Source organism: Sprattus sprattus (genome assembly GCF_963457725.1).
Source record: "Sprattus sprattus genome assembly, chromosome: 12".
Lineage (NCBI taxonomy): Eukaryota > Metazoa > Chordata > Actinopteri > Clupeiformes > Clupeidae > Sprattus > Sprattus sprattus.
In genome coordinates this window covers 30,256,116-30,281,435 of record NC_137910.1, presented here as the reverse complement: position 1 = coordinate 30,281,435, position 25,320 = coordinate 30,256,116, and the positions used below count along the sequence as shown (strand labels likewise).

The 25,320-nt window shown below is 41.4% G+C and overlaps 1 protein-coding gene across 3 annotated transcripts in view; it reads right to left on the bottom strand.

The window, feature by feature from the left end:
- Window positions 1-25,320, bottom strand: part of LOC308373062 (6-phosphofructo-2-kinase/fructose-2,6-bisphosphatase 4-like) — a 33,303-nt gene that overhangs the window by 2,418 nt on the left and 5,565 nt on the right. The window contains exons 1-12 of one of the 3 annotated variants that reach the window (XM_080848466.1): window positions 9,565-9,706; window positions 4,926-5,042; window positions 4,530-4,626; window positions 4,256-4,322; window positions 4,098-4,172; window positions 3,936-3,992; window positions 3,680-3,801; window positions 3,218-3,425; window positions 1,121-1,267; window positions 921-1,025; window positions 234-363; window positions 2-64 (exon numbers count right to left, since the gene is read on the bottom strand). In XM_080848466.1, the coding sequence (XP_080704592.1) occupies window positions 2-64; window positions 234-363; window positions 921-1,025; window positions 1,121-1,267; window positions 3,218-3,425; window positions 3,680-3,801; window positions 3,936-3,992; window positions 4,098-4,172; window positions 4,256-4,322; window positions 4,530-4,626; window positions 4,926-5,042; window positions 9,565-9,688 (1,312 nt within the window). In that variant the 5' untranslated portion in view covers window positions 9,689-9,706. Of the gene's footprint in view, window position 1; window positions 65-233; window positions 364-920; window positions 1,026-1,120; window positions 1,268-3,217; window positions 3,426-3,679; window positions 3,802-3,935; window positions 4,173-4,255; window positions 4,323-4,529; window positions 4,627-4,925; window positions 5,043-9,564; window positions 9,707-25,320 lie in introns of those variants that run through there. The other 2 variants (XM_080848465.1, XM_080848464.1) reach the window with 2 other exon arrangements.

Below are 25,320 nucleotides of genomic sequence, written 5' to 3'. Positions count from 1 at the left end.
CCATAAGCCACTGGAGTGAGCTTCAGCACTGAGTGCAGAGGACACTTCAGATAAGGAAGCTCATCTAAAAGTGGAGACAAATAGACAGACTACTAAAAAGCAGGACAGACCAATTTAGCAGTAAATTACCTGGATGGATAACTTTTGATCAATAAAGTCAGCACATCGGGACTGACCCTACCCTTGCAGAGTCAGTCCCGCTCAAGCCACTGCTCCAGCCTATGAGGACATACCTGCACTCTTGTCCAGGAAGTAAGCCAGTAGGCAGCGCATGACAGCCTGGTGACAGACTACCAGAACATTCTCCTGCCGCTCCAGTTCCATGATCACTGGCTCCAGACGCTGGACCAGGTCCTCATAAGACTGCAGAGAACAGAATGAAACTATTTACATCTCCTTTGATCCTGTGTTAGACTGCAGAAAACAGAATGAAACTATTTACATCTCCTTTGATCCTGTGTTTGGATTGTTGTGCAGGCATGGGGGGGGGGGGGGGGGGGGGGGGACCACAATACAGACTTCTTCAAACAGAGCAAGGATCACATTCAACACATTAAAAACAAAACTGATGTGAAGGACTGTGAGAAAAAATCGTCACCTTTAATTGAGGCTTTTAAATGGCATGTTTGCCTTGCAGTAAGCAGGGCAGCGGCATGATTTTGTTTTTGAGGGTGAGAATCAACTGGCCTCAGAAGTTTGCACACAACGCTAAGGTTTGGCGTAGGAAAAAAAGGAGGATCTATTCATAGCAAGAGTGCTGTGTTGCAACTCTAAAAACCACAACACAAAAGATGCAGCCAGCAGCGCAACCTTGAGGTAAACAAGTCATTTTTAATTTCCCCTCCCAAGTAAAAACTAATTCCAGATGTGATTCATAGAACTCTTTTTTTGCGTTTTAACATTTCTATGCATGCCCTAACCTCTCCTTTAGGGTAGCGGTAGCGGTACTTGTCCTGGTCTCTCAGGGCAAACTCCTGAGGATAGTGGTCCTGAATCTCCTCGTAAGACATGTCCTCACACACTCCCTGTCACAGAAAAAGCAAATCTTCAGATTGAAACTCATTTCATTAATTATATGCGTTAATATCTCAAACCCAGGGTGCAGTTGGTCAAGACGTACAGCATCGATCTCGTTGAGGGCCTTCCACTGTTCATAGGGCATGCTCAGGGCTTCTGCGGTCTGGATGGTCCTCTTCATCTGACTGGTCCACACCTTTAGGTCTCTGATGTTTTGCTCCTGGATGAAGTGGTTCAGACACTGTGCAAACTGATGAGAGGAAAAAAAATAGGGGAAAAAAAACATCAGAAAAAACGCTCACAGCAATGAAATACACTTTCCTTCAAAATGAAATGTTCCAGTAGGGCTCATATTTGTATCCATCAAATAAGGTGAGAAATGGTAGAGGGTAGAAATAATCATTTCTGATTGAAATAATTGAGCTTGAGATTTTGAGTTAATCAAAGAATCCTCCATTTGTAGCTATTACAAACTTTAATGCATTACAGCTTGACTAAATAAGTCTTACATAATTTGGAGCTTTGGGTCTGTCTTGTAGGATAAAACTGCCATCAGTCAAGTACCGTCCACAGGATGACATGGCATTGGAGTTGTGGTAAAATAAAGAGTCCTTTTACTCTGTACAAATGACATACTTTACCAGCACCAAAGCACACCCCAGACCATCACATTTCCTCTACAGGCTTAAGAGATGGTGCCTCGTCAAGTTTGTTGGCCGTGATCCAAATCCCCCAGCGCCCAACACCCTCCCTAACAACTAAGACATATTTTCATCCGTCCTCCATCTATTATCTGTTTCCTTTTGCCCATTTTTAGTTTTTTCTTTTTCATAAGCCAGTCTCAGATATGGATTTTTACTTTGAAATTCTTCCTAGAAGGCCATCATTCCAAAGCCTCTTCACTGCTTAAGCTGGTGTTTTATGGGAACTATTTATGCACCTAAACTGCCAGCTGACGACCTGGGAGGCCTCTGGTTCTCCGACCAGGAATCTGATTCTGATTATTCTCATGCTCAGTAGTGATAGTATCTGAGAATTAGATTCAATGTAGTCCACAGTCAAAAGCTATATAATGTCAATTATATAGCTTCCTGTGTATTCTGTAAGCACCCAAATTGTCACAGTTCCAGCATGCCTTGATCACTGTGGGAAGTGATGACACCTCGGCCCGGGACTCCCCATGAATATCTTAACCATACTGTCTCCTAGATAAGAATTAGCATTCTGGTAACCACCCCCTCCCACATGTTTTCTGAGTTAAATACAATAGAAACAGAACAGTCAGTCAGTGAGATTAGCCAAGGTGGACCTACATGTTAGTGAAACCTAGTCTTGTCTCTCTCCTCTACTGCGCAGTACCGTAAAGAATAAAAGCCTGGATTATTTGACCTTCCATTTTCACTTGACTGAGTCTCCGTTAATTAGGATAAATCTATATCCTTTTAGTAGACACTGGGGCCTCCCACTTTTTTCCTAGAATCCGGGTTGAAACAGCTGTGCACTGTTCTGTGAGTATGGAGCACACCATTGGAAGATATCTTCAGTTGCTTGCTAATTTGTTGGCTGGAGTAGCCTTCATTTCTCAGCAATTATAGACTGATTCTGATTCTGTTTCTGAAAAAAGCTCTTTCTTTTTTTGAACAGTTTTAGACCATAATCAATTCAATGTGTGCTGGTGCTCAAGTAGCCCCCTGGTTGGCCTTTTTACCGCTTCCTTACTGCGGGTTTTACATTCTTTAGCCACACACACTTAATTGCAAAAGGGTTTTCACATGATACATTCCAATGAAAATGTAGGATTAACTAACATAATGTGCCAATGAACCACAGGAGTAAAAAGCTTTTTAAACCTATGTAGATTAAAAATCAACCATTTCCAGCTGTAAGACATATTACAGCTTACATATTTCAGATCAGTATTAGGTTGAATTAGGTTAAGTTGAATAGCAAAAAAAAAGATTTTCTCAGTGATTCTAAACTGGTACTGTATGTCCAAAGGCACCTTAAATGTTCCACCAATTAAATTATTAAGGGTGTGTTCATGAAAATGTGCTCCTTCTCAAAACAGCTTTTATCATTGGCCAAAATGGGATAAATGTATGAAACACATACTCGAGGTAGCATCACATATGACCTGACTCCTCATAGATGACCTGCCTCTTATGTTGGTTGTAAAGGAGGCTAGTATAGTGTCCTGCACCTCTTTCCCTCGGGAGGTCAGCCCTGAGTCTCCCCCGATGCGGCCCTTCATGTTGAGGTCGCTCTCCCCGTGCCGACACAGGTAGATGGAGCGCGGCGTGATGTGGATGTTCATCAGGTAGTACACGATGCGGCTCTGGATGTGGTCCTGCACCCGGTTCACCAGGTATCGCCGACCCACGTCCATAATTTTAATGTAGGACAAGGCCCTGGCCAAGAAAGCATTCGGTAAAAGGACAGTGAATTCAGAACTGAATGTGTTTTCTGTCCTGAACAAAGTAATAACTGGGTTTAATAAAACCTAGGATACTACAAACAAAACAATGTATTCCAAATTGACAATGAGTAATCCTTCACTCTTGTAGCTTTTTTTGGTGGCAGAAAGAAACCTTACGATTAATAGTGATACAAATTCACAATTAACCACTTCTAATAAAAAAAAAATTGTCTGTTCTCCTCCTACCTGTCCACAACCTCGTCCAGTGGCTGGTAGGAATTTTCATAGCATTTGATCCTCTTCATGAAGTCCTCAATGGCTTCTTCTGTGTTGCAGTCAGTGTAGTCAGGACTACCGAGCTTCACTTGCTGCTCACAGGAAGAGGAAGTCAAACAGGAAGCATCTCCCACGGACTATTTGGCATTTATGAAGTACAATTATGGAAGCACAGGCAACATTTTATCGATGAGAATTATCAATCAACTATTAATAAATCACTTACCACAATGTTCTCTGCAATGACGTTAGGGTCTTCACATACTGACTCAACAAAAAACACCTGAGAAAAAAGACAGGATGTTACACAAACACCCACACAAACACATAAAAACATCGTGCACTTGGGTGATATAAAGTGTTGAAAGTGTGAAATGTAGCATAATACCTTATACTCATTCTGATCTGCAAATTTCATGATTGTGTTCCTCCTCTCCTGTGTGGTATTAGTGGCATCAAACACCTGGTGGATGGGAGAGTTTCCTAATGAATCAACAATCAAGGAGCAGCCACTACACTGTTCACACAGCTACCATGACAACCTACCGCCACTTGACCTCCCTCCACCCCCAGGTACTCCCGAACATCATTGAGCGCGGTCAGTGCACACTGCCTGTAAATAATCAACCACACCAGTTTTCAGACAACAAAGCCACTATGCGCACACACACACACACACACACACACACACACACACACACACACACACACACACACACACACACACACACACACACAACCCTACACGCACACAAACACACACCCCTACACACACACACACACAAACACACACAAACCAAACAGATACACAAAGACCTACCTCCTAATCTTCAGGCCCTCTTCATTGTCTTGACGGAAAAACTCAAAGTTTTTGTAAATCTTCAAGCACTCTCTGCGATACTGCCCCACATTAAACTCTGAAAGCACACACACACACACACACACACACACACACACACACACACACACACACACACACACACAGGCAGCCCTTAAGAGCTGTGGAGAGAACACTGAAGGTCCCAAGGCTGAGTTTCCTTTAGAGGGAAGAGGTGTGTATTTGTATCCTCTGTATGGGTTGATGGGTATCCTCTGTATGGGTTGATGTCTGGATTTTATAGATTGCTTTGTGTTGAAAGTTAAAGACTTTCAAATAAGAAAAGTACACTGAGGGGGTGTGAATATTTGTGTGTGTGTGTGTGTGGCTTGGTGATACCTTTGGTGGGAACACCAATCCAGTTGAGATAGCGAGTAAGCTTCTTTGAGATGTAGGTCTTCCCCCGGGCTGGCAAGCCCACCATCACAATAAGGGTAGGACAGTTGGTCATACATACTGGAGAACAGAAAGAGAAAGAGAAGAAAGACAAAACAATGGTCAATTTCCTGTGTGTCCACACTCAGAGAGCAGTGCACATGACCAGTCACCGTGGTAATCATATGACTGCACAGGAGAGAGGAAGAGAAACAAACGTGAGCAGAAAAAAGGAGGAGGATGTACGTGACAGATAAGAGAAAGGGAGTGAGGCATTTTAGAGGCGTTTTAGTCAAACGAAGAGGACAAGAAACGGAGCGTGTGAAAGGGGAAATGAAAGACAACTGCCATGAAAAGAGTGGACTCACAGAGGGAGACAGAGAGAGCTGACAGACATGAATGAGATCTCTGTGTCTTCCCAACAGGAAAGAATGTAGCCGGACGCAGGGAAGCCAATGACCAGCGGCTACTGAAGAGCAGCCACAGTCTCCATAAATGACACAGACGCAGACAAGAACTCTTACAAATGCATGCTCTGGATGACAACAGAGCTGCCTCTAGGGGTGTGCCACATAGACTAAAATTAATATTGTGGTATTTTCTACTGTATCTAAAGTTTATACACTTAATATAATTTTCTTTCCAGTAGCAAAAGCACCAAACGTAAGCATTTCAAAAGTTGAAGAGTTTCTGTAATTGTAAAGTTACAACTAAAAAAAACACAATTCACTCAGTATGACTGAAATAACAAAAATGTAATTAAAATAGCCATTAGCCCTCTTTACTTTACTTATGTAAACATAATGTACTGACTAGTTAAGCAACTGTGTACATAGCGGCCATACGCCATGGTTGAATTAGTCATTGCTTTGGTGCTTTTATTTTGGTATCTAGTGGGTGTGTATGCAAGTCTTTTGGCCTTGGAATTCATGAATGAATATAGGTCCCTGGGCACCTGTGGTAGTATGGCGAGGGGGTGAGTAGGGAGAGCACATTTTTTGTTTCCCGCTCAAATGCTGAGTGAATCTCCCTTCCTTAGCCTCTCAGCGACACTCAGTTGTTGTCGCTACAGTGTACGTGTTTGTAACCTACTGGTATTTGCTGGCATTCTGTTCAGCTTTCCATTGTTTACAATGCAAACTCGGAACAGCGCCAAAATTTCCTCCAGTGGCCAAAAGTGGAGCCTGGAGCCGCCAGGTAGGGGGCTACTTTCTGCTTGACTATTCAGTAACTTATTTGCTGTCCTGCTTTGTCTTGTGTTGCACTTGCTTGGTGTTGGACTGTGTTAGGAAAGTTGTTGACTCGCTTGTTTGTCATAAACAAAATAAGCAAATTTCGATAAGTTTAGCCGTGAAGGGACCGTTATTCATAGTTAATAAGGGCTAGCAAGACATCTCGTTAGCGATGTTAGCAAGCTTGTTAATACAGGTTTGGACATGGATGCTAGTAATAAGTGCTCTTGCATTCTTTGTAATGTTATTGTGATAGCTATGTTGGCTAGCTTGCAACAACTTACCAGACACAATTAAACATCAAGCAAGTGGAACACAAGTCAAAGCAAGACAGCAAATAAGTTATTGAAGAGTCCAGCAGAAAGTAGCCCCCTACCTGGCGGCCCCCAAAACTTCATAGTGTTACTTTAAGGATTATTAGGATAATGATTATTAAAACATTCTACAGTTTGCTTGTTACCTAACATGTCCTTTCCAGACCTTCAGTGCTCAGTTGGGCTATCTCCCGGGCCTTTCTGTGTGGAGTTTACATGTTCTCCCCGTGTTCACAAGGGGTTTTCTCCAATAAGAACCCCAACAGAAAAACATGCAAAAGAACAGAACACTTTCCTGTCCATCCCTGACCACGATGGACGGTTCACTTTACTTGGTCCCCGGGCACTTAAAAGCTGCCCACTGCTCGTGGGGGGTCCTGGAGGAAGGCCGGTCCAAAATGGGAAAACGCAGAGGGCAAATTCACAGCGACCTCAGGCCTGCGTGTGTGTGTCCTGTGTCGCCTCCATATATGCATGTGTGTGTTGCATTGTGTCAATAAAATCGAGCAATTATATATTTAACTATCTCTTTTGGTAATTGTAGGCAAGAGATTAAGGCAGACTATTGGTAACTGACATGGAATTCTTTGTCAGCCAAAATCCTGCAAAATTTGTACGCCTTCTTTAATGTTTTGAAAAAATATCCCAGTAGTGACGATAATGCAAAATTCATGTGGTGACATGACGCAATACCGATAACTATAATACCAATATATCACCTACCCCTAGCTGCAACCAGTGTGCATGTATTCCACTCAAAAACATTTCCTGTGGCAGGTAAAAAAGTTATCCCATGAAATCTTTGTCAAACCATGGTTAAAAATGATTGCAGTATTCATCCTTATGGTAAATAGGATGAACATGTAGCTGACCTTGATCAATAGATTGACTAAGAAAGGATTATTCTCGACATGAATATCCGCCAACCTAATTGCAGCCTTTTCAGTGCATTATTAGAACAAAAGATGAATGGTTACTGGAAGAAACTACAGTATATGAGATGCATCTGGCTGACAGGAAAAGGTCCTATGTGTATGACCTTATGTCTCATCTCAGACCCAAGATGGTGGGATCCAGGGATAACCATCCTGAACCTCTGAACTGCTATGTTCAATGTAGACAAGATAATGGTCCTTTTTACTGGAACTTACAGGGCAGCTTCTTAAGCTCTTTTGCGCACTCACTCAACTCTCTGCAGGGACAACAATGTAATTATACTCAGACTCCTACAGGGATTGTTTAACAGAGTGTTTAAATGTGAACCATCCCAGACCACAGACTATCTGATGAATGCGAAACACTCAAAAACAACAGGCATCAGACCCCAGGAGTGCATATTCAGAGTACGGACAACCTCATATCAATTTATACTATGGCAAGGTATATCCAGGTGTGGTAAAGGGGCTATGTGAGGAGCGTTATATATGTAGTAACAAAAAATACATGTAGTAACAAAACCAAATGGCACAGTGGATCACCATCTCTTTATGCCTACTGTGCACAGCTGGCCTCAGTCGCCCACCTACCCCACTCAGCCATTTAGCTCTGACCTGTTTAGGCGGTTGAGTAATCCCCAATCCCCCCCTTAACAAGGAAGGGGGAAACAATGATGTCTGGCAGCATAGGCATATACTGTATGTCTGTGTCTGGCAGGGCCAAAGCCTTGGCTCCACCCCCATCACCTCCTCCTCCTCAATTTGCCTATCCATCTTTCGTCCTGCCCATGAACCCCTTTCAGGGAAGAGTCAGGGGGAGGATAGGAATCTTGTTTTTCTTAAGTGAGCGTAATATTCAATTTAAGACAAACGGTAAAGACTGTAATCTAACAAGAGAATTATGAAAAGCATGTCGACGGTTGTAGCAATATGCAGTTTCAGCTTTGACCCAAAGCAGTTACCCAATTCAAAAATTGGCAGAAACAAAAAGTGCAGCAACAGGGGTAACAACCAGAGACTGCATACTCACTGTAGTCTAGACACTCTATCCTCTTTTGTCACTGAAAGAATCAAATAAACACCCACACACCTTCCAGAGCACCAAACGGCTCATAGTATGGCACTGTGACAACAGGCATAACTTATCAAACGTGAACCAACGTGAAAAAGTGAATCCGTGGAAGGTGGATACAATCACAACACGAAACGCAATAAGAATGCACACGCGAATATAACCAGTTTAAAGACTGAACGACGTGTATTATGACCGAATAGCGACGTGACAATAATTTCTCCATACATATCTCCAATTTTTCCATACCCATACGTGGTGACTCGCGAAATGCAAGCATGCTGATGCACACTTTGGTTAGGTGTGACGCACAGTACTTCGGGCTTAGTGCTGTGGCACAGGGCACTCGCGTTGGATTTAATTGTCATTTATCAATTACTGCAAGAAATAAGCTACGCATAAGACCAATGCGTTGACATTACAAGCATGTTCTTGGTCTATGCAGATGTACATGACCAATTTGATCGTGTGGTAACGTGGCGTCTTCTACCAGCAAATTACGATAGCTTCTTATGCATTGGCAGGCATGGGCTTTTGCGTTTTCGGTGTCAAGTTGATTGCTGTTCGCGTCTGTATTGGCGCATCAGTGCTTAGCTTTGCCTGGCACTGTCACACTTGCATGTTGAGTTCCACTATTTCCGGAAGACTTGTGACCATTTCAAAAGATCTTACATCTTCAAAGGAGCAGCGAGAAAACGTAAGTATGTAACGTTATACCAGCGCGTTACTGAGCAATGCTGGGCCAACACTAATTTCTCCGGGGGGCTGAGTAGGAGAATGATGCAATGTTCAATGCACTCTACCGGCAAGGCTTTTTAGATCAAACCATACAGACGACCAGCTCAATTTCTTAGGATCACCCGTATCACCGCAACATGCAACGTTAGTGACATACAGGTTAAGGAAACCTTTTCGATTTGCACAAAAATAATTGCTGCGACGATCCGTCCAATCCTCATCGCTTTGCACGCCTCGTGTCATCGGCATTTGCCGGTCGGTAACGTAGAGTGACTTAAGGATCTTGTGGTTCATAGGAAGCGGTAAGCTTACCCTTTCTCTGTGGGATGTGCTTATCAGGCAGGCCGTTTCTGTACGGCATCCATATCTTCCTCAAAGGATTTTGCGTGAGTTCGCGGGGTGATGTTTCCATCGGTACGTCTTCATACGATGACATTATCCCGGCTGCAGAACCATGACCAGGGTTACCTTTCTGCTTTGACGGGCTGAGCGGTACTGAAGCTACTGGTTACCAGAGGAGCATGTCATATCGGCTGAGGAGCAGCAACAAACATCATTACCGTACTATAGGCAAAGTATGCGCATCTAAGATTCTGTCGAGTAAACAGAGTTAAACAGAGGTAAATAACACCCCTAATACAAAAGCACAGGCTAAAATATAAGTATTATTTAAAACACTAACTCCTACCTTAATTATGTTAGCCTTCTTTCCTGTCAGACCACAGCTGTTCATTAACCAACTAATTTAATTAATTGCATGACTACAAGTGGGACCTGCTATCCAAGAGGCTTAATGGCATTTCAAAGGTGTTCTATGTAAATGAATTAGGCCTCGCTTACATTTGACAAAAGAGGCGAATACAAAGCATACACACAAGAGAGGGAGATTACAATAACCAATGATATTTGTTCTTATTTTCTTTCGTTTTTAAGTTGCATTTTAAACGTTTGAAAAGTACCGTAATAACTTCGTGTAAGGAGCATTTTAGTGCGCAACAAAGTTGCGACACAAAGCTCGAGGCCCAGGAGGGGAGTAAAAGGAGGGAATGTCCTATTAAACTTCACAAAAACATAGGTCTTCCGCTGTCCACATGCAACACACATGGCCTGCGAATGTTATTGCATCCATACCCAATCAGAAGCGTTTTAAGCAGAGCGGGTCAACCAATGACATGTCAACGCTATGATCGCGGAGGCGTGTTCAGCGTGTTCAAGAGATGAGGTAAACACAGTGCTCGTGGTGGACGTCCTGTGCTTCACCAGAAGAAAAAAAACTGAAGTTGACATCCCTCTGTGTTTTTCTGCTGCATCTGAACTACCTTTAACATGTCAGGGACCAAATGTTACCTGACCAATAAACAACAAAAACAAAAAAATCCTCATAATATTCAACTATCAGTCTTTATGCTGTTCCATGAAAGTGGTCTTACATGTTAACGAATCTAAGATGAAATTTAAGAAGATAACGTTTTTAATTCAAAATAAAGCACAAACCAGCATTTCTGGTTTGCCAGTATTAGTAACAGACCAATACGTCCTGACCAGGCGATGGTTTATAATGAATAAACATCAGCAAAGATCAGCATAATGTTAAGTTCTGGGAACATATGTACTTGTTTCTGCCCATTGCAAAACAGCACAGCCTATATTGTGTATCGATAAAGTGTGTACAGGTATTTTTCCCAGTTTTTGCTAGTATGATGTGGCTGATCATTGTGATCTCCAATCATTATATATATAATACAATCCATAGTACTGAGTTTAGACCAGCCACAAACCAACAGTGAACGGCAAAGAACAGTTTTGACCAGCAGTACTGCTCATGCCGACACCAACATTTTGGTACCAGTGATGATTGTGTGTGTGTGTGTGTGTGTGTGTGTGTGTGTGTGTGTGTGTGTGTGTGTGTTATGACATGCTCTCAGTGGCTTTGGACAAATCATTATGGCAGATGTCTATGTGCTAACGAGGTTTGAAAACCTTGAATAAGAGTAAATGTAATAGCAAGCAGACATTACCACCATGTGGCCACATACAGGAACAGCAAGCATTTTATCTGAAAACAGTATGCAATTCTGGCAAAACGCTGTTGATATTTGAGCTCAATAGCCAATCAAATAACATCCATCCTCCGGTGCTCCTGACGCAATGTGTTGATTGGCTGGAAATGTTCATGGCTTAGTCCAAGTCAATATTGTTCTTTTGTTTCCCATTTATGGAGTCTGGACTGTGTACAAACACTTGAGGTTTTTTTTGGAGCGCACACATAGTATGGACAGCTAGAGGACAATGACGAGAAATTTGCTGAATTTGACAAAAAGTGTACTAGATTAGAATCACAGACTGTGCCTTTAAGGGACTACAGGAGTTAACAATTGTCCTCTTATTAAAAGAGCTCTTGTTGGGAAGAGAATGTCATCCTCATCAGCGCAACAATGTTTTATCTTAACCTACCAATTCTCTCAGTATGTCTTTCAATCTTTTCCTTGCTGAGGCCACTGTGAGAGAGAGCCATGCCTACATGGAAAGTTAGGAGTCAGATGTTTGACTGTGTGCCTGTCTGTCGGTTAAGTCTGCAAGTTGTTGGCCTACTTGGCAACATCAACCGCATTGCTAGCCATAGGCCTGGGTCTGTATGCTGGTGGTTTTACTGATGGTGCCACTCCCCTCAGAGCAGGGGGGTTAACACACACTTACGGATGAACTACGTGTAGCCGGCAACATCACGCTCACATGCTGCCTACATGACTATAGCACGAAACATAAAACACCAGAAAGCCCAACCAAAATGCCAAAACTGACAACACTTATAACATTATAGTGCACCCAGAGGAATTTTCCTAACAATATCTTCTCCTATACCAATGCCAGTGCACAGTCTTACAATGAAAGATTAGTGGTTTTACACTACAAACCACAGTACATATACAAAGACAAAAAGGTAGATTAAATGTAAAGCCAATATATACAGCCGCGGAAAAAATTAAGAGACCACTTCAAAATTATCAGTTTCTCTGGTTTTACTATTTATTGGTATGAGTAAAAGTAAAGTTAACATTTTAGTTTTATTCTATAAATTACTGACAACATTTCTACCAAATTTCAAATAAAAATATTGTCATTTAGAGCATTTTATTTGCAGAAACATGACAATTGGTCAAAATAGCAAAATAAATGGAATGTTTTCAGATCTCGAATAAGGCAAAGAAAACAAGTTCATATAGATTCTTAAACTACACAATACTAATGCTTTAAGTTAGGAAGAGATCAGAAATCAATATCTGGAAAAAACGCATCTTTTTTGATATTTTGACCAATTGTCATTTTTCTGCAAAAAATGCTCTAAATGACATTATTATACGGCTCTTCAGAATGTTCCAAAAAGAACCGTTGATTTGAATGGGCCATCCCTACGTCATAGGTCACATTAATTCCTGCTAACAGACCGCTGCGAAAGATACTCACCGCTGTCATTGGCAACGGGTTTTGTACTTCTAATTCACATCTTTCATATCATTCCGCCAGAAGTCAAGTCATTTTAACGCAACAGTAGACAGTAATTTGAAGTCAGCAAGTAATGGGTTGCTATGCAACGCCTGAAACTTCAAAGTTCTATTTGCTTGAAGAACTATTTATTTCTAAACGGGACTCATGAAACGGCAACTAAATCATTAAAAATAGGTATGTTGGAGGAATGTCGGGGTGTTGTTCGCCCCGTCGGGAATTATTTTTGGAGAATGACCTCCGGACAATACATTATCCCTTACTTATTAGTGTGCTTGCCCTATTGTTCTTCATAAGTTTTCTTTATTCCGCCCGTTTTTCTTGCATCAAATCAGGCCTCGCCCGTTCGAGGTACAGACGCTGTTCAAACACCGAAACGTCCGGCCCAATCCGGTGCAACCTGCTATATCTTTTTGTGGCGGTTCTCCTTGTCACTCCTTTTTTATTCCTCTTTTTCATCACCTTTTTCTCTCATAGACTTACATGGTGGAATCTTGAGCCATTGTGACGTCACCCACTCTAGGACAAGAGACTTTATTTCTGTAACACGGCGGTGGCATCAAAATAAATAAATGACTTGCTGGGCTGAGAGTTTCAACCTCCTCTTACACAGACAGTAAGAGACAGGGTTAACACAACACACACAGCCATGGAAATGTAAAAAGCAAGTGAAAGTATACAAGACAGCTTGATCAACGACTCATTTGCGAACACCATAGAGCTCCTGCGTCACGTGACTTTTGATTGTCGGACGCCATTTTGGCAGTAAACATTACGACCGGCGCCAGCCTTGAAGAGTTCATACCGAGCGAATATACGTATATAACTAATAATAATAAATAAATAAAATATAAATTAAGGTTGAAAATGACCGCCACTTAGGTTGGGTACGTTCAAAAACACAAACTAGCAAGTTACAGATGCACTGTAGTAGCTACCCAAGATAATAAACAAACATGCTAACGTGACACTGCCGTACCTAGTCAAGCTAATAAACAAACAATGCTAACGTGACACTGTCTATCAAACTGGGATAATTTAATACTTACCCTTGCAGTGATGATGCCACAATTACAGAGATTAAATATAAGTGACCCATATAACGCTCCTGGGGTGCTTTTCAAGAGCATAACATCCTACAACGAAGAATATATTTACCTGACTTGCGCTACGCTGACATCCACAGCTATCTGCTCAATTTTCCCTTAGTTTATACTGGGGACTCCCTCAGAGCATACAAAGGCTTGGAGGCTTATAAATGGTGTCAGTCCGGCTTCGTAACACAACTTCGACTGTGGAGTCTTGCATCCAAAAACTTCGGCATCATCACTGCAAGGGTAAGTATTAAATGATCCCAGTTTGATAGACAGTGTCACGTTAGCATTGCTTGTTTATTAGCTTGACTAGGTACGGCAGTGTCACGTTAGCATGTTTGTTTATTATCTTGGGTAGCTACTGCAGTGCATCTGTAACTTGCTAGTTTGTGTTTTTGAACGTACCCAACCTAAGTGTCTGTGATTTTCAACCTTAATTTATATTTTTTGAATTTCATACATAGGTTAATCACTCCCAACGGCTAAATGACAGTCAACTGAAGCTGTGAATGCCAGTCAGTGCCTGTCAGATAACTGACGCGATTACTGCCAAAATGGCTACGCCCATCGTTTTTCGGCACGCGACCAGCAACTATGACGACAGGCGCAGGAACTCTATTGCTACAATATGCGAAGCAACTAGCCTAGCCCCATAGTAAAACAATTTAAGCAGCTAGCTAGCCTAAGCTAAGCTATTAGAATACATGCTAGCGGGGGCTAACATGCAAATGGCACACAGATTAAATGTCTGTGCAATTATTTCAACTGCAATTTTGTACACATTCTGTTCCAAAGACAACCATACTCATGAGCTGCCTGTATTCCAGACAAAGGTTTACCTTTGCAAGAGGTAGGCAATCTATCTGGCCAAAAATCGACAATTTTAACAATCCCAACCATCATTTAGCCAAATACACCTCTAGGCTACATCAATTAAAAACAGATGTGTAGACCACGGCGATTTTTCAATGTAATTCACGTCTGTCTGTAGCTAGATTTAGAACAGTGCATCGCACTAAACTTACTTCGGTGTGCGTCGTCCTACAAATTATCCATATGATCGCGTTTACATACCTGTTTTCCGTATGAACAAGCTACCGCATTCGTTCCAATATTGTTGCAGAGATGTTTCCTTTTACCTAGATAATAATTTCTTACGAAGTGTATCAACACTTAGCTCAGTAAGTCAGTATGACGAAACTCTGGAACTATTATCACCATGACAGCTGAAATGTTTGTGCATAGTAAATGCAAGTTCCATCATACATCTGATTTCCACCATAGAGAGACATTTGAAGCACAGACAAGATTTATTGCAGCCGCAACACACACAATTAAAACAAGCAGATTAAAACTCAGCAAATACCGCACAATTCAGGTGCACTCATGGATTAACACGACCTTTGGAGGTAAATTACACATACACAATAAGACAAATGTCACTTGGAGCCTATTTTAAGACTTCTCCAAGCTAAATGTAACACACTAGACCCTTTCACAATAAACAAGCAAACAAAAACAGAACAACAAAGACACCGTCATATGTCTAGACGTCAGTGGAGCCAAAATATAATGGTTGAGCTTGGTTGCGTCTGATCTTTTGTGTGATGTTATGGCTGCAACGTCAAAGGTCATGGCCGCAACAGAGCAAGCACACTCTCGCAGGTCGTTAACGAAACGCATTCTAGTTTTTATTTGAAATTCAGTAGAAATGTTGTCAGTAGTTTATAGAATGAAACAAATTTGTTAATTTTACTCAAACACATACCAATAAATAGTAAAAAAAGAAAAACTGATAATTTTTTTAAAGCGATCTAATTTTTTCCACGGCTGTATATATCCAATTTTGCGTATGTGGAATATGGAACTTCATGGTAATTTCATATTGCATAACGCCACAACACAAGGGGTGGTTCTTAGGGGATTGTTAAGAGAACATCATCTTCCCTGACTCCAATGTTAATGTAAATCCCTCACTCTCATCGTCATGCTATTGTTCTCCTTCTACTTCCAATGTAAAATCTCGTACTATTCACTCCATACATTTTTCCTCCTACCTCTTTCTGTCAGAATCAAGGCCTCAATATACTTCTGCATCCTTCTCCGTCCTCGAAAAAAAATTAGCGGGCGGTGGATTCAGACAAATTTGAACATACTTATCAGCCCTACATACTACTCCGACAGCTATGCGTGCTGAAACCTATTCAACGCCCAACCACTGGGTGGGGTAACAACTGTTTGTCGAGGCCGGAGATACCCCAATACCTCTTTGTTACAAGTCATTGATTGTTTTTCCTCCCTCCTCCCATCTGTCACTGACCTGACATGTAGGTTACCTCCAGACCTGTCGAGCAGGTGTCGTCACATGGGCCTTGGAGACATGTAGCTTAGTGATAAGTAGCATGTCTAATGCTATATATTCACTTGAGAAGGCAAATGTATCTCCATCGTGGTGGTAATTTTTTTTGCGAAAAACATAGTAGCGATCTATGACAAAACGATATGCTTATCTTACATACAATACTAAAACGATCCAATAAATTAATCCGTTCTTATTTTCTTTGGTATTTTTGTCACATTTAGATTTGCAATGATTTCTGGGTAACCTAATATGTAGCCTATGGTGCGTGATTTTTTGCTTTATATCACTACATCACTATGACAACGCACTCACTCATTGTCGGCCACGAGGTGGTTGCCCTTGTCAATGAATGTGAAGTGAACTATGAAACAAAGCATGCACACTTCGAACAAAATTACCCCCCAAACTCTGAGCAAAGGGCCAGAAAAATAAACCCACTGCAATCATCAAACCAATCAACATGCAGTGTTATAGTTATATCAGCCACACAACAAGAGCATGCATACAATAAACATGATTCTGATTCTGATACCTCAACATACAGTTGTGAGACTGCCTTTTCAACCATGGATATGATGAAACACATACAGGAGCACACTCACTTATGATCCTCTGCCTGGACACCTTTACTGCCCAATTTTCAAGAAGAAGATCTTAGAGAAATCGTTGTGTGTGTGGTAGTCGTTTATTGTATAAATATCTCCTCCCGGCATTCCTCACATACAGCGAACGATGGAAACTAACAGACGGTTGATGGTAGAGCTGGACTAGTTTGAGTTATTAGCAGAGGACGTGCTTGTAGAAAAGTGTGCTGCTAACGCTTATACCAAAAATCCATTGAAACACATAGTAGCTAGCTAGCCTTGCTGCTAACGTTATCGTGCTGATATGCTCTCACAAGCCACCCTCATTGAGGCAAAAGTAATGTTTGCCTCAAATGTCTTTCACTGCCGTTTTAAGTAAGGTCACCCATTCTAAATAGGTTCTACACATACATGAAATACATTTCCTATTTAATGGATGCAAAGTGAAAAGCTGCCAGCATTACTCCGTAGCAAATTACGTTAGATGTCAGTTCAAGCTGGTTGGAGAAGGCACTTTCAACACTGAGCCACCAGACCAACAGCGGTCGGGAGCAATGTACTTTTCGAGGGTTTATATAGAATACGGTAGCCGTAATGCTAAGAGTCGTACTAAAACATTTTGACAGAAAACAGGAAATGTGAGGTCCTGACATGTGTGATTCCGGAAATGATGTTGTTTGGAAATGATGCCGTAAGCTGGCCAATCACAGCCAAGGGGGTATCCGACTCTCTCCAACTCTTTAAGAAAAGTAAAAAAAAAAGCGTTCCTCTCCAACCAGCTCTCCGAGGGCTCGGATGGGCGTATACACCTGGGTGAAGGTGTTACCAAGGCGTGGCAAGGCGTGCCAAAGGGTCCCTCTCCGACCGAATCGGAGAGAATTGGAGAAGTAAAAAACGGCCTTCACACTGTCTGAATGTGATGTCCCTTCTCCTTACATCCTTAGAAGTCATTCATGCAGTTTGTTTCTGTATCCAGTGACACTATAGGCTAGATCAGGGTTTCTCAACCCACACTATCATTGCACTATCATTGGGGCGCGAAAATGTTTCAGATTTTTTTTTCCCCCATTGGTGGGCCGCGGAGTGAGTAACTGATTTTAAATTGAGAACAATATTAATTGAGGACGTCAAAGTTAACGCGTACATCTATGATATTATTGTGGCCGAGATAAATGTGATACACATTTTTAATGCAGTTAACGCAACTTTGTTTACTTCCGGTGTGCGTTGACAAGAAACCGGCGCGTGCCTGCAGTCAGTTAGGCAGAAGCGACTGAGACGGTAGTGAAAGTTGGAGAGAGCTGAGGGATTGTTTGGCGGAAAGTTTCTGTTTAAGAGCCAAAATGACGGAACAATCGACAAATCTTAAGTTGTATGTAGCATTTGTCAAGCTGAATTTAGCTGTCACTGAAGCAACTCGTCTTTCAGTTATCACCTTAATGCAAAGCACCCGACAGAAAGCAACCCCAGGTTAGATAGTCGTCAACTAACACTATTCTAACGATTTACCGTCGAGTGGCAACATTGTGTTTCGCATTTCCTTGTTTGACGGCGAGAGAGCACGAAAAATATACCATTAAACAACAGTGTCTAAAATACACGCTGTCTGAAGTGATTCGACGGACGTCAGTAACGTTGCATTAGTGTTGTTTTTGTGTGTTATCATTGGAGTGGATATGTTTTTCTGTGGACAGCTACCAACTCAAACGACTGTCCAGGAATGATTGGTGCTGCTATTTATGTTGATAATAGATTGCAGCCACAGATTTAATTCATTATTTGAATTATTCTAATCATTATATTGATTTATTTGAACCTATTTGTTTGCATGTCTGAAGCATCACTTATTTTAATTAGGCCTAGCTGAGTGGTCTTGTTTGCATGTTCCATCACTTCTTTTGAGTACATGCTATCTTTTGGGTCCTGACTTGCTTGTTGTGCACAAATAGGCCTAGGGCAATTCAGTTCTCTGTGTGTATTTATGTTGTTTTCGGGTGCACAATACAATTTTGATGCAATATCTAGAGTTAGATTTTCTTTTATTTATTTCTAGGCTTCCACCTGTGGCAGGTGCTGATGTTGCTTTTTCTCACACATAACAATCGCTTATTAATTAGAATTAATGGATTATAGATTCAACTAGAATGCGTTTCGTGAACGAACTGCGAGAGTGTGCTTGCTCTGTTGCGGCCATCAAGCACAAGCAACTGCAGTGGCCGATTGCGCATATGTTGTTGAGGGGCCTCACAGACTGATATCTGAGAACAAAATCTGTATAGTACTGGGTTTTCTGTGTTCAGTACAACGTTGAATGCAGGTTGTAGGATGAATCTGCCAACCTTCCAGTGTGACCAGCTGCAGTGACACTGAATACACCTTTTTGTTTTCAACCAATATATTTTAGCAAGCAACCAAGCTCAACCATTATATTTTGGCTCCACTGACGTTTAGACATATGAGGGTATGTTTGTTGTTCTGTTTTTGTTTGTTTGTTTGCTTGTTTATTGTGAAAGGGTCTAGTGTGTTCGTTGGCATAAAAAGTTAGTCTTCCCTTATAAGCCTAGTTAGTACATCTGATTAGAGCTAGCAACCATGAATTGCAGATTAAGGGGTCCCCTATATCAGTGTTCATTTTGGCAGCTATTTTAGATTCAGTCTTAAGACAAAAATGCATATTAGTTTTAGTCACATTTAGTCATAGTTATCCTTCTTAGTTTCAGTCTAGTTTTCGAAAACTGAGCACACTACAACAGCTAAGCTGTGTCCAGGTACATCCTCAAACGTTTTTCAGTTAACCGAATGATTCAAGGTCTCTCATGAATCATTACTCCCAGGACACGGGTTAATGTTAACTCACGCGATCGGTCACGCTTAATCAGTATAAGCTACTTTTGCCTATCTACAACGTATAGGTCTAGGTAGCTTACGTTTAGCCCCGTACTCAGATATTACAGCTGCTTAACACAGCTAGGATAGCTAACGTTACCGTAGAGCACACTACAACAGCTACGCTGTGTCCAGGTACATTCTCAAACGTTTTTCAGATAACCTAATGGTTCAAGGTCTCATGAATCATTACTCCCAGACACGGGTTAATGTTAACTCACGCTATCGGTCATGCTTAATCCTCTCCAACCACATTAGCAACAAAATAAACTGGTGAGCTAACAAGTTAACCATTCTTTCAGTATAAGCTACTTTTGCATATCTACAACGTATAGGTCTAGGTAGCTTACGTTTGGCCCCGTACTCGGATATTACAGCTGCTTAACACAGCTAGGATAGCTAACGTTACCGTAGTAGGAATACAAGCCTTAACCCACTATATCCACACAACTAAATTCATGAATTACTTCAAAGGTTTACTTCACAACTTGAATTAAGGAAAATTATCCCCCGTAACCCCCATTACGGCAAGCTGAAACTGCCAGTGGATACTCCCATGGATGGGAGAAGTTAGCTGCTACGGCTAACACTATCAGTTTCCATTAAAATTTCAGTCAGTACCCTGAAAATGCTGCCATTCAACTCACCTTAACGAAGTGGAAATACGGTAGCTAGGTTAGAAACTGTAGTTACTCTTATTCTTTTTCAAAGTTGAATTGAGAGGGACTGAGAGAGAAGGTTCCTTGGATTTGGCGCAGGTGTCAGTGAAGCACAGGTGCAAGCCAGTTTAATGAGCCTATTATGATGTCATAATGCCCCACAGTTCTGCCATGCAAGTCTATGGGGGAAAAAGGGGATGAAAAAAGAGGAATAAAGGAGTGACAAGGAGTGCCGCCACGAAAAGATATAGCAGGTTGCACCGGATCAGGCCGGACGTTTCGGTGTTTGAACGGCGTCTCTATCTCAATCGGGCGAGGCGTAGTTAGCTGCAAGAAAAACGGGGAGAATAAAGAAATAAAGAAAACTTATGAAGAACAATACTGTGCTTCCCTTCGGGCAAGCACACTAATTAGCCTAATGGAATATAGATTCGCTAAAATAAGCGGGGTGTCTGTTGGGCCCCGACCTGTTACAAATACAAAAAGTTGGGCCTCGGAGTCAAAAAGGTTGGGAACCCCTGGGCTAGATGACAACACACCCTGGGTGGTAAAGATAGACAATAATGAACATTTCCAAGAAGATGCTGATGGGTATCAAAATGCTTTTATAGATTAAACCCACTTTGGGAAATGTTCTCCCCTTGTAGAAAAAAAGTGAGCTTTATTACTTGAACCTGACTGCCAATGTAACTCTAACTCTTGTAATAATTCCAGGACAGATTATCTGTGTAGTAGGCAAAGAATGAGCATTGCTTGGGTATCAAATTCAGCGCAACTTGAGCCTGGGTTTCAGTAATGTACCTACATCATTAATTAAATTGCATTTCTTGATAGTTGACTGGTTTTATAGAACCTGTAATGCAGGGCTCTTCAATTAGTTTGGAGATGGAGACGGTTCTTGAAACTGGGCCGGAGAATATGAGTTATCACGGTAATTAATAAAGAAATTACAACAACATACTGAAGGAGTCATTATATTCTTTTTTGTAAGTGCTAGAGGCGCATCGGCCCAAGGATTCAAAAATCAAACCAGGTGAGCAATAACCAAGACATATTAACAGACAATTGAAGAATGCACTTCATTGTAAATAGATGTACCAACACAACCTTACTGGTAATTATCCTCAATATTTAAGATTAAACTGATTTGAGTGACTGAATCAAATGTAGGCCTATCTCCAGCAACAAAGTGCATTGCATGGAACTGAATATAATTGCAACAACTTAAAAGTGCATGGTATTATATCAAGGAAAAGTGTTTCAAATTTCACTCAGTTCAAGTGAACTGTATCAGTTCTTTAGAATGTCGTTCATTTAACTGTCAAACAACTTCCAAGTGCACCAATTCTTTTTTTTTACTATTCTGCCCGTGCTTCTCTGTTTGTGGCATGATCCCTCTAGCCTGCTAAATTGGCTTGGCAGATAGATAACAGTTTTCCCAAGCATTCATTTCAAACATTTACTTAAGAAGTATGTAAAACTGAGCAGACATACAGAGTAATCTTGGTAATCTCATCTCGTAACATTCGTTTCTAAAAACAATCACTTAGCATTGCATTTTTAACTGTGATAGAAATTATGTTAGCTTAATGCTAACTTACAGGGGAAATTCCATAGAGACCGCGCTAGCGTTTAGCATATTCATCAACAATTCGAACAAACTACGGTTCTTTACAAGTGGTGTCCACAAGAAGTAATGTTTCTAAGTAATAACTGATCAACTGTTTCAGAAAATACTTACAGGCAAAGGTTTTCTGGCCATATATATCAGAGTAGGAAAAAAATATACCACTACCTATATGGGTGCATACCGCCACCCACTGCACGTGAGAGTGTACAATTAGCAATAGTCACAAACTGAATGAGGCTACCGGAACTCACTCTGGGGGCCAGTTCAAAGCATCACAAGGGCCGAATCCGGCCCGCGGGCCGCTATTGAAGAGCCCTGCTGTAATGTATAAGAAATAACACAAGGTTTCTCTCTCTCTCTCTCTCTGCAGACATCACACAGATATACTTGAAATATAGGACAGAGCCAGTGCTTATATAACTGAGCTCTCAATCACTGCTGTGACAGCTCAATCAACCTGCCACAATGTTCCCTGCAAGGGGATGGGTATTTATATGTGAGCTGTTAATTGTAATAGGTTGGATACTTGTGGACACTGCTGCTAATATCAACATCCACCACCACCCGTCACACATTCCTATATGGTTACAGACAAACCCCTCCCGACACACACACTGACAAGCACACAACAGTACAACTAAAATGTTGGCATCATTTTGGATTTGAGAGGCAGACAGACAGGGACAGACACCACACGCACACACACAGGGGCGGACTGGCGGTGGGCCGACGGCCCAAAACACCGGCCCACCACCATCATCAACCGGCCCACCGCCATCTGGCCCACTCCCAGCGCATGTCGTTACTATTTCCTTTAGACCGTTGAAGACAACACAAGTCTAGTTTTCTCTAAGAACTGTAATTTAAAAAAAGCTCTAACTGAGTTTTATACTCCTACTCACGATCTGTCTTCACACTTATGGTAACTATTTTTCAATTATTTTTTTAAGTGTCTTCTTAGATGTGTTTTACGGACGTCGGAAGTTCAACGTAAGAAAATATTTCCACCTTATTAATGAACACCTGAAAATTGGTTCTTACACAGCCGAAGTGTTCTCAGCTGTGCCGATTGAGGTAGAGGATTCTTAAATACATGCATACATACACGCAACATACACATACACGCAACACGCCCCGCCAGGGCACGCAACCGTAGTGTCGTGTGCAGTCAGCCCTAGCCCTAGCCCTTCTAACACGGATAAGGCACAGCTCGTCGCTGCCTCTGTCAATCTCTTCCGTCAGTCTCATTTTGTTTTAGGTGTTATTAAATGTCAATTACTCTAGCCTACATTTTATTCGGAAAACCACCGTCTGGTGACAGTGATAAGGTAAGATGTGGCGTTGACCTTGCCAAATGTTAGCTTGCTATTCATAGATGAGGTAACGTTCCCTACAGCTAGCCTAGCTTACGGTATGTCTTAAATTGAGACAGTTATGATCTGGTAAAATAAGCAAGCTGGTGCTGTTGTCAACATCGAAATTATCTATTTTAACATGTTAGCCGTAGTCACTTGCTTACAATCGATGAGCAAGCTATCCATGGTGGTAGATGTAAATAGGGCAATCTTATCATTTCTACTTGTGTCAAATAAGTTAACTAGCTAGTTTTGTATGGCTCTGGGCTCTGTTAAGCGCCTAGAGGCAATTGTATTGTTATGGCGCTATACAAATAAAATTTAATTGAATTATGCTAAAATCACTGTGTTACACACAACACTTACATTATAAACAATGTTAATATGTTATCTAGATTGTTTATATGTTACCTAGAGTTGTTGACTTGGCCAAGTATAGCTTGCGTTTCATTTTCATTTATAATAGACAAAAAAAAATTGCGATTAATTGTGTTTAAATATTTTAATTGTTTGACAGCACTAATTTCAAGTATATTTATCTAATACGCTTTGAGTGTACTAACCAATTGGCTTTGTAGTTATACGTATAACCATCTGATCTGATAACCAGCAAACTCTACCTACCTTGGAGTGTTACAATAGCCAGTATCATTTTATTCCATGTGTCCATCCAGGCAAATGTTATTAAAAAACAAGCACATATGATGTTATTTCTTTGTAATCATCCAAAATAATGTTAAGTGTATGGGTATTTTTCCCAGTAGGCCACTGACTGGTCGATACGTGCGATCCATTGAGTGGGCAATGAGGCGTGTACTGAGTGGGCGGGTCTGACTGACAGTAACTCCCGGGCCACTTTTTCCCCCAATCCGCCCCTGCACACACAACTGCACCACACAACACACACATCACCAGGGGCGGACTGGCCATCGGGAATACCGGGGACATCCCCGGTGGGCCGATGGCCCAAAACACTAGCCCATTATCATCATCAACCGACCCACCGCCATCAGGCCCACTCTCAGCGCATATCAGTATAATATGCTTAAATTTCTGAAGACAACATTAATCCAGTTTTCTCTAAGAAATACAAATATAAAAAGCACTGACTGAAGTTTATACTCCTACTTGCAATCTATCTTCACACCTATGGTGACTATTTTTCGATTTTTTTCTTTTTTTTTTTTTTACGTTACTTATGTGTTTTACGGACTTCGGAAGTTCAACGTAAGAACATATCTCTATGTTATTAATGAACACCTGAAAATTGGTTCTTACACAGCCGAAGTGTTCTCAGCTGTGCCGATTGAGGTAGGCCTAGAGGATTCTGGGATTCTTACATTTGGATTTGCATACATACCAGCAACACGCCCAGCCAGGGCAAGCAACCGTATTGACGTGTGCAGTCAGCCCTAGCCCTTAACACGGATGAGGCACAGCTTGCTGCTGCCTCTGTCAATCTCTTCCGTCAGTCTGATTTAGTTTAAGATGTTATTAAATGTCAATTACTCTAGCCTACATTTTATTTGGAAAACCACTGACTGGTGACATTGTGATAAGGTAAGATGTGGCGTTGACCTTGCCAAATGTTAGCTTGCTGTTCACAGATGAGGTAACGTTTCCTACAGCAAGCCTAGCTAACGGTATGTCTTAAATTGAGACCGTTATGATCTGGTAAAATAAGCAAGCTGCTGTCAACATCGAGATTATCTATTTTAACATGTTAGCCGTAGTCACTTGCTGACAATCGATGAGCAAGCTATCCATGGTGGTAGTTGTAAATAGGGCAATCTTATCATTCCTAATACTGTAACTTGTGTCAAATAAGTTAACCAGCTAGTTTGTTACTGTGTTACACCAACACTTACATTATAAACAATGTTAATATGGTATCTAGATTGTTAATATGTTATCTAAAGGTGTTGAATTGGCCAAGTAAAGCTTGCGTTTCACAACACGAGCAGTTCGAGCTTCATGGCGCTGTAGTTGCTCAT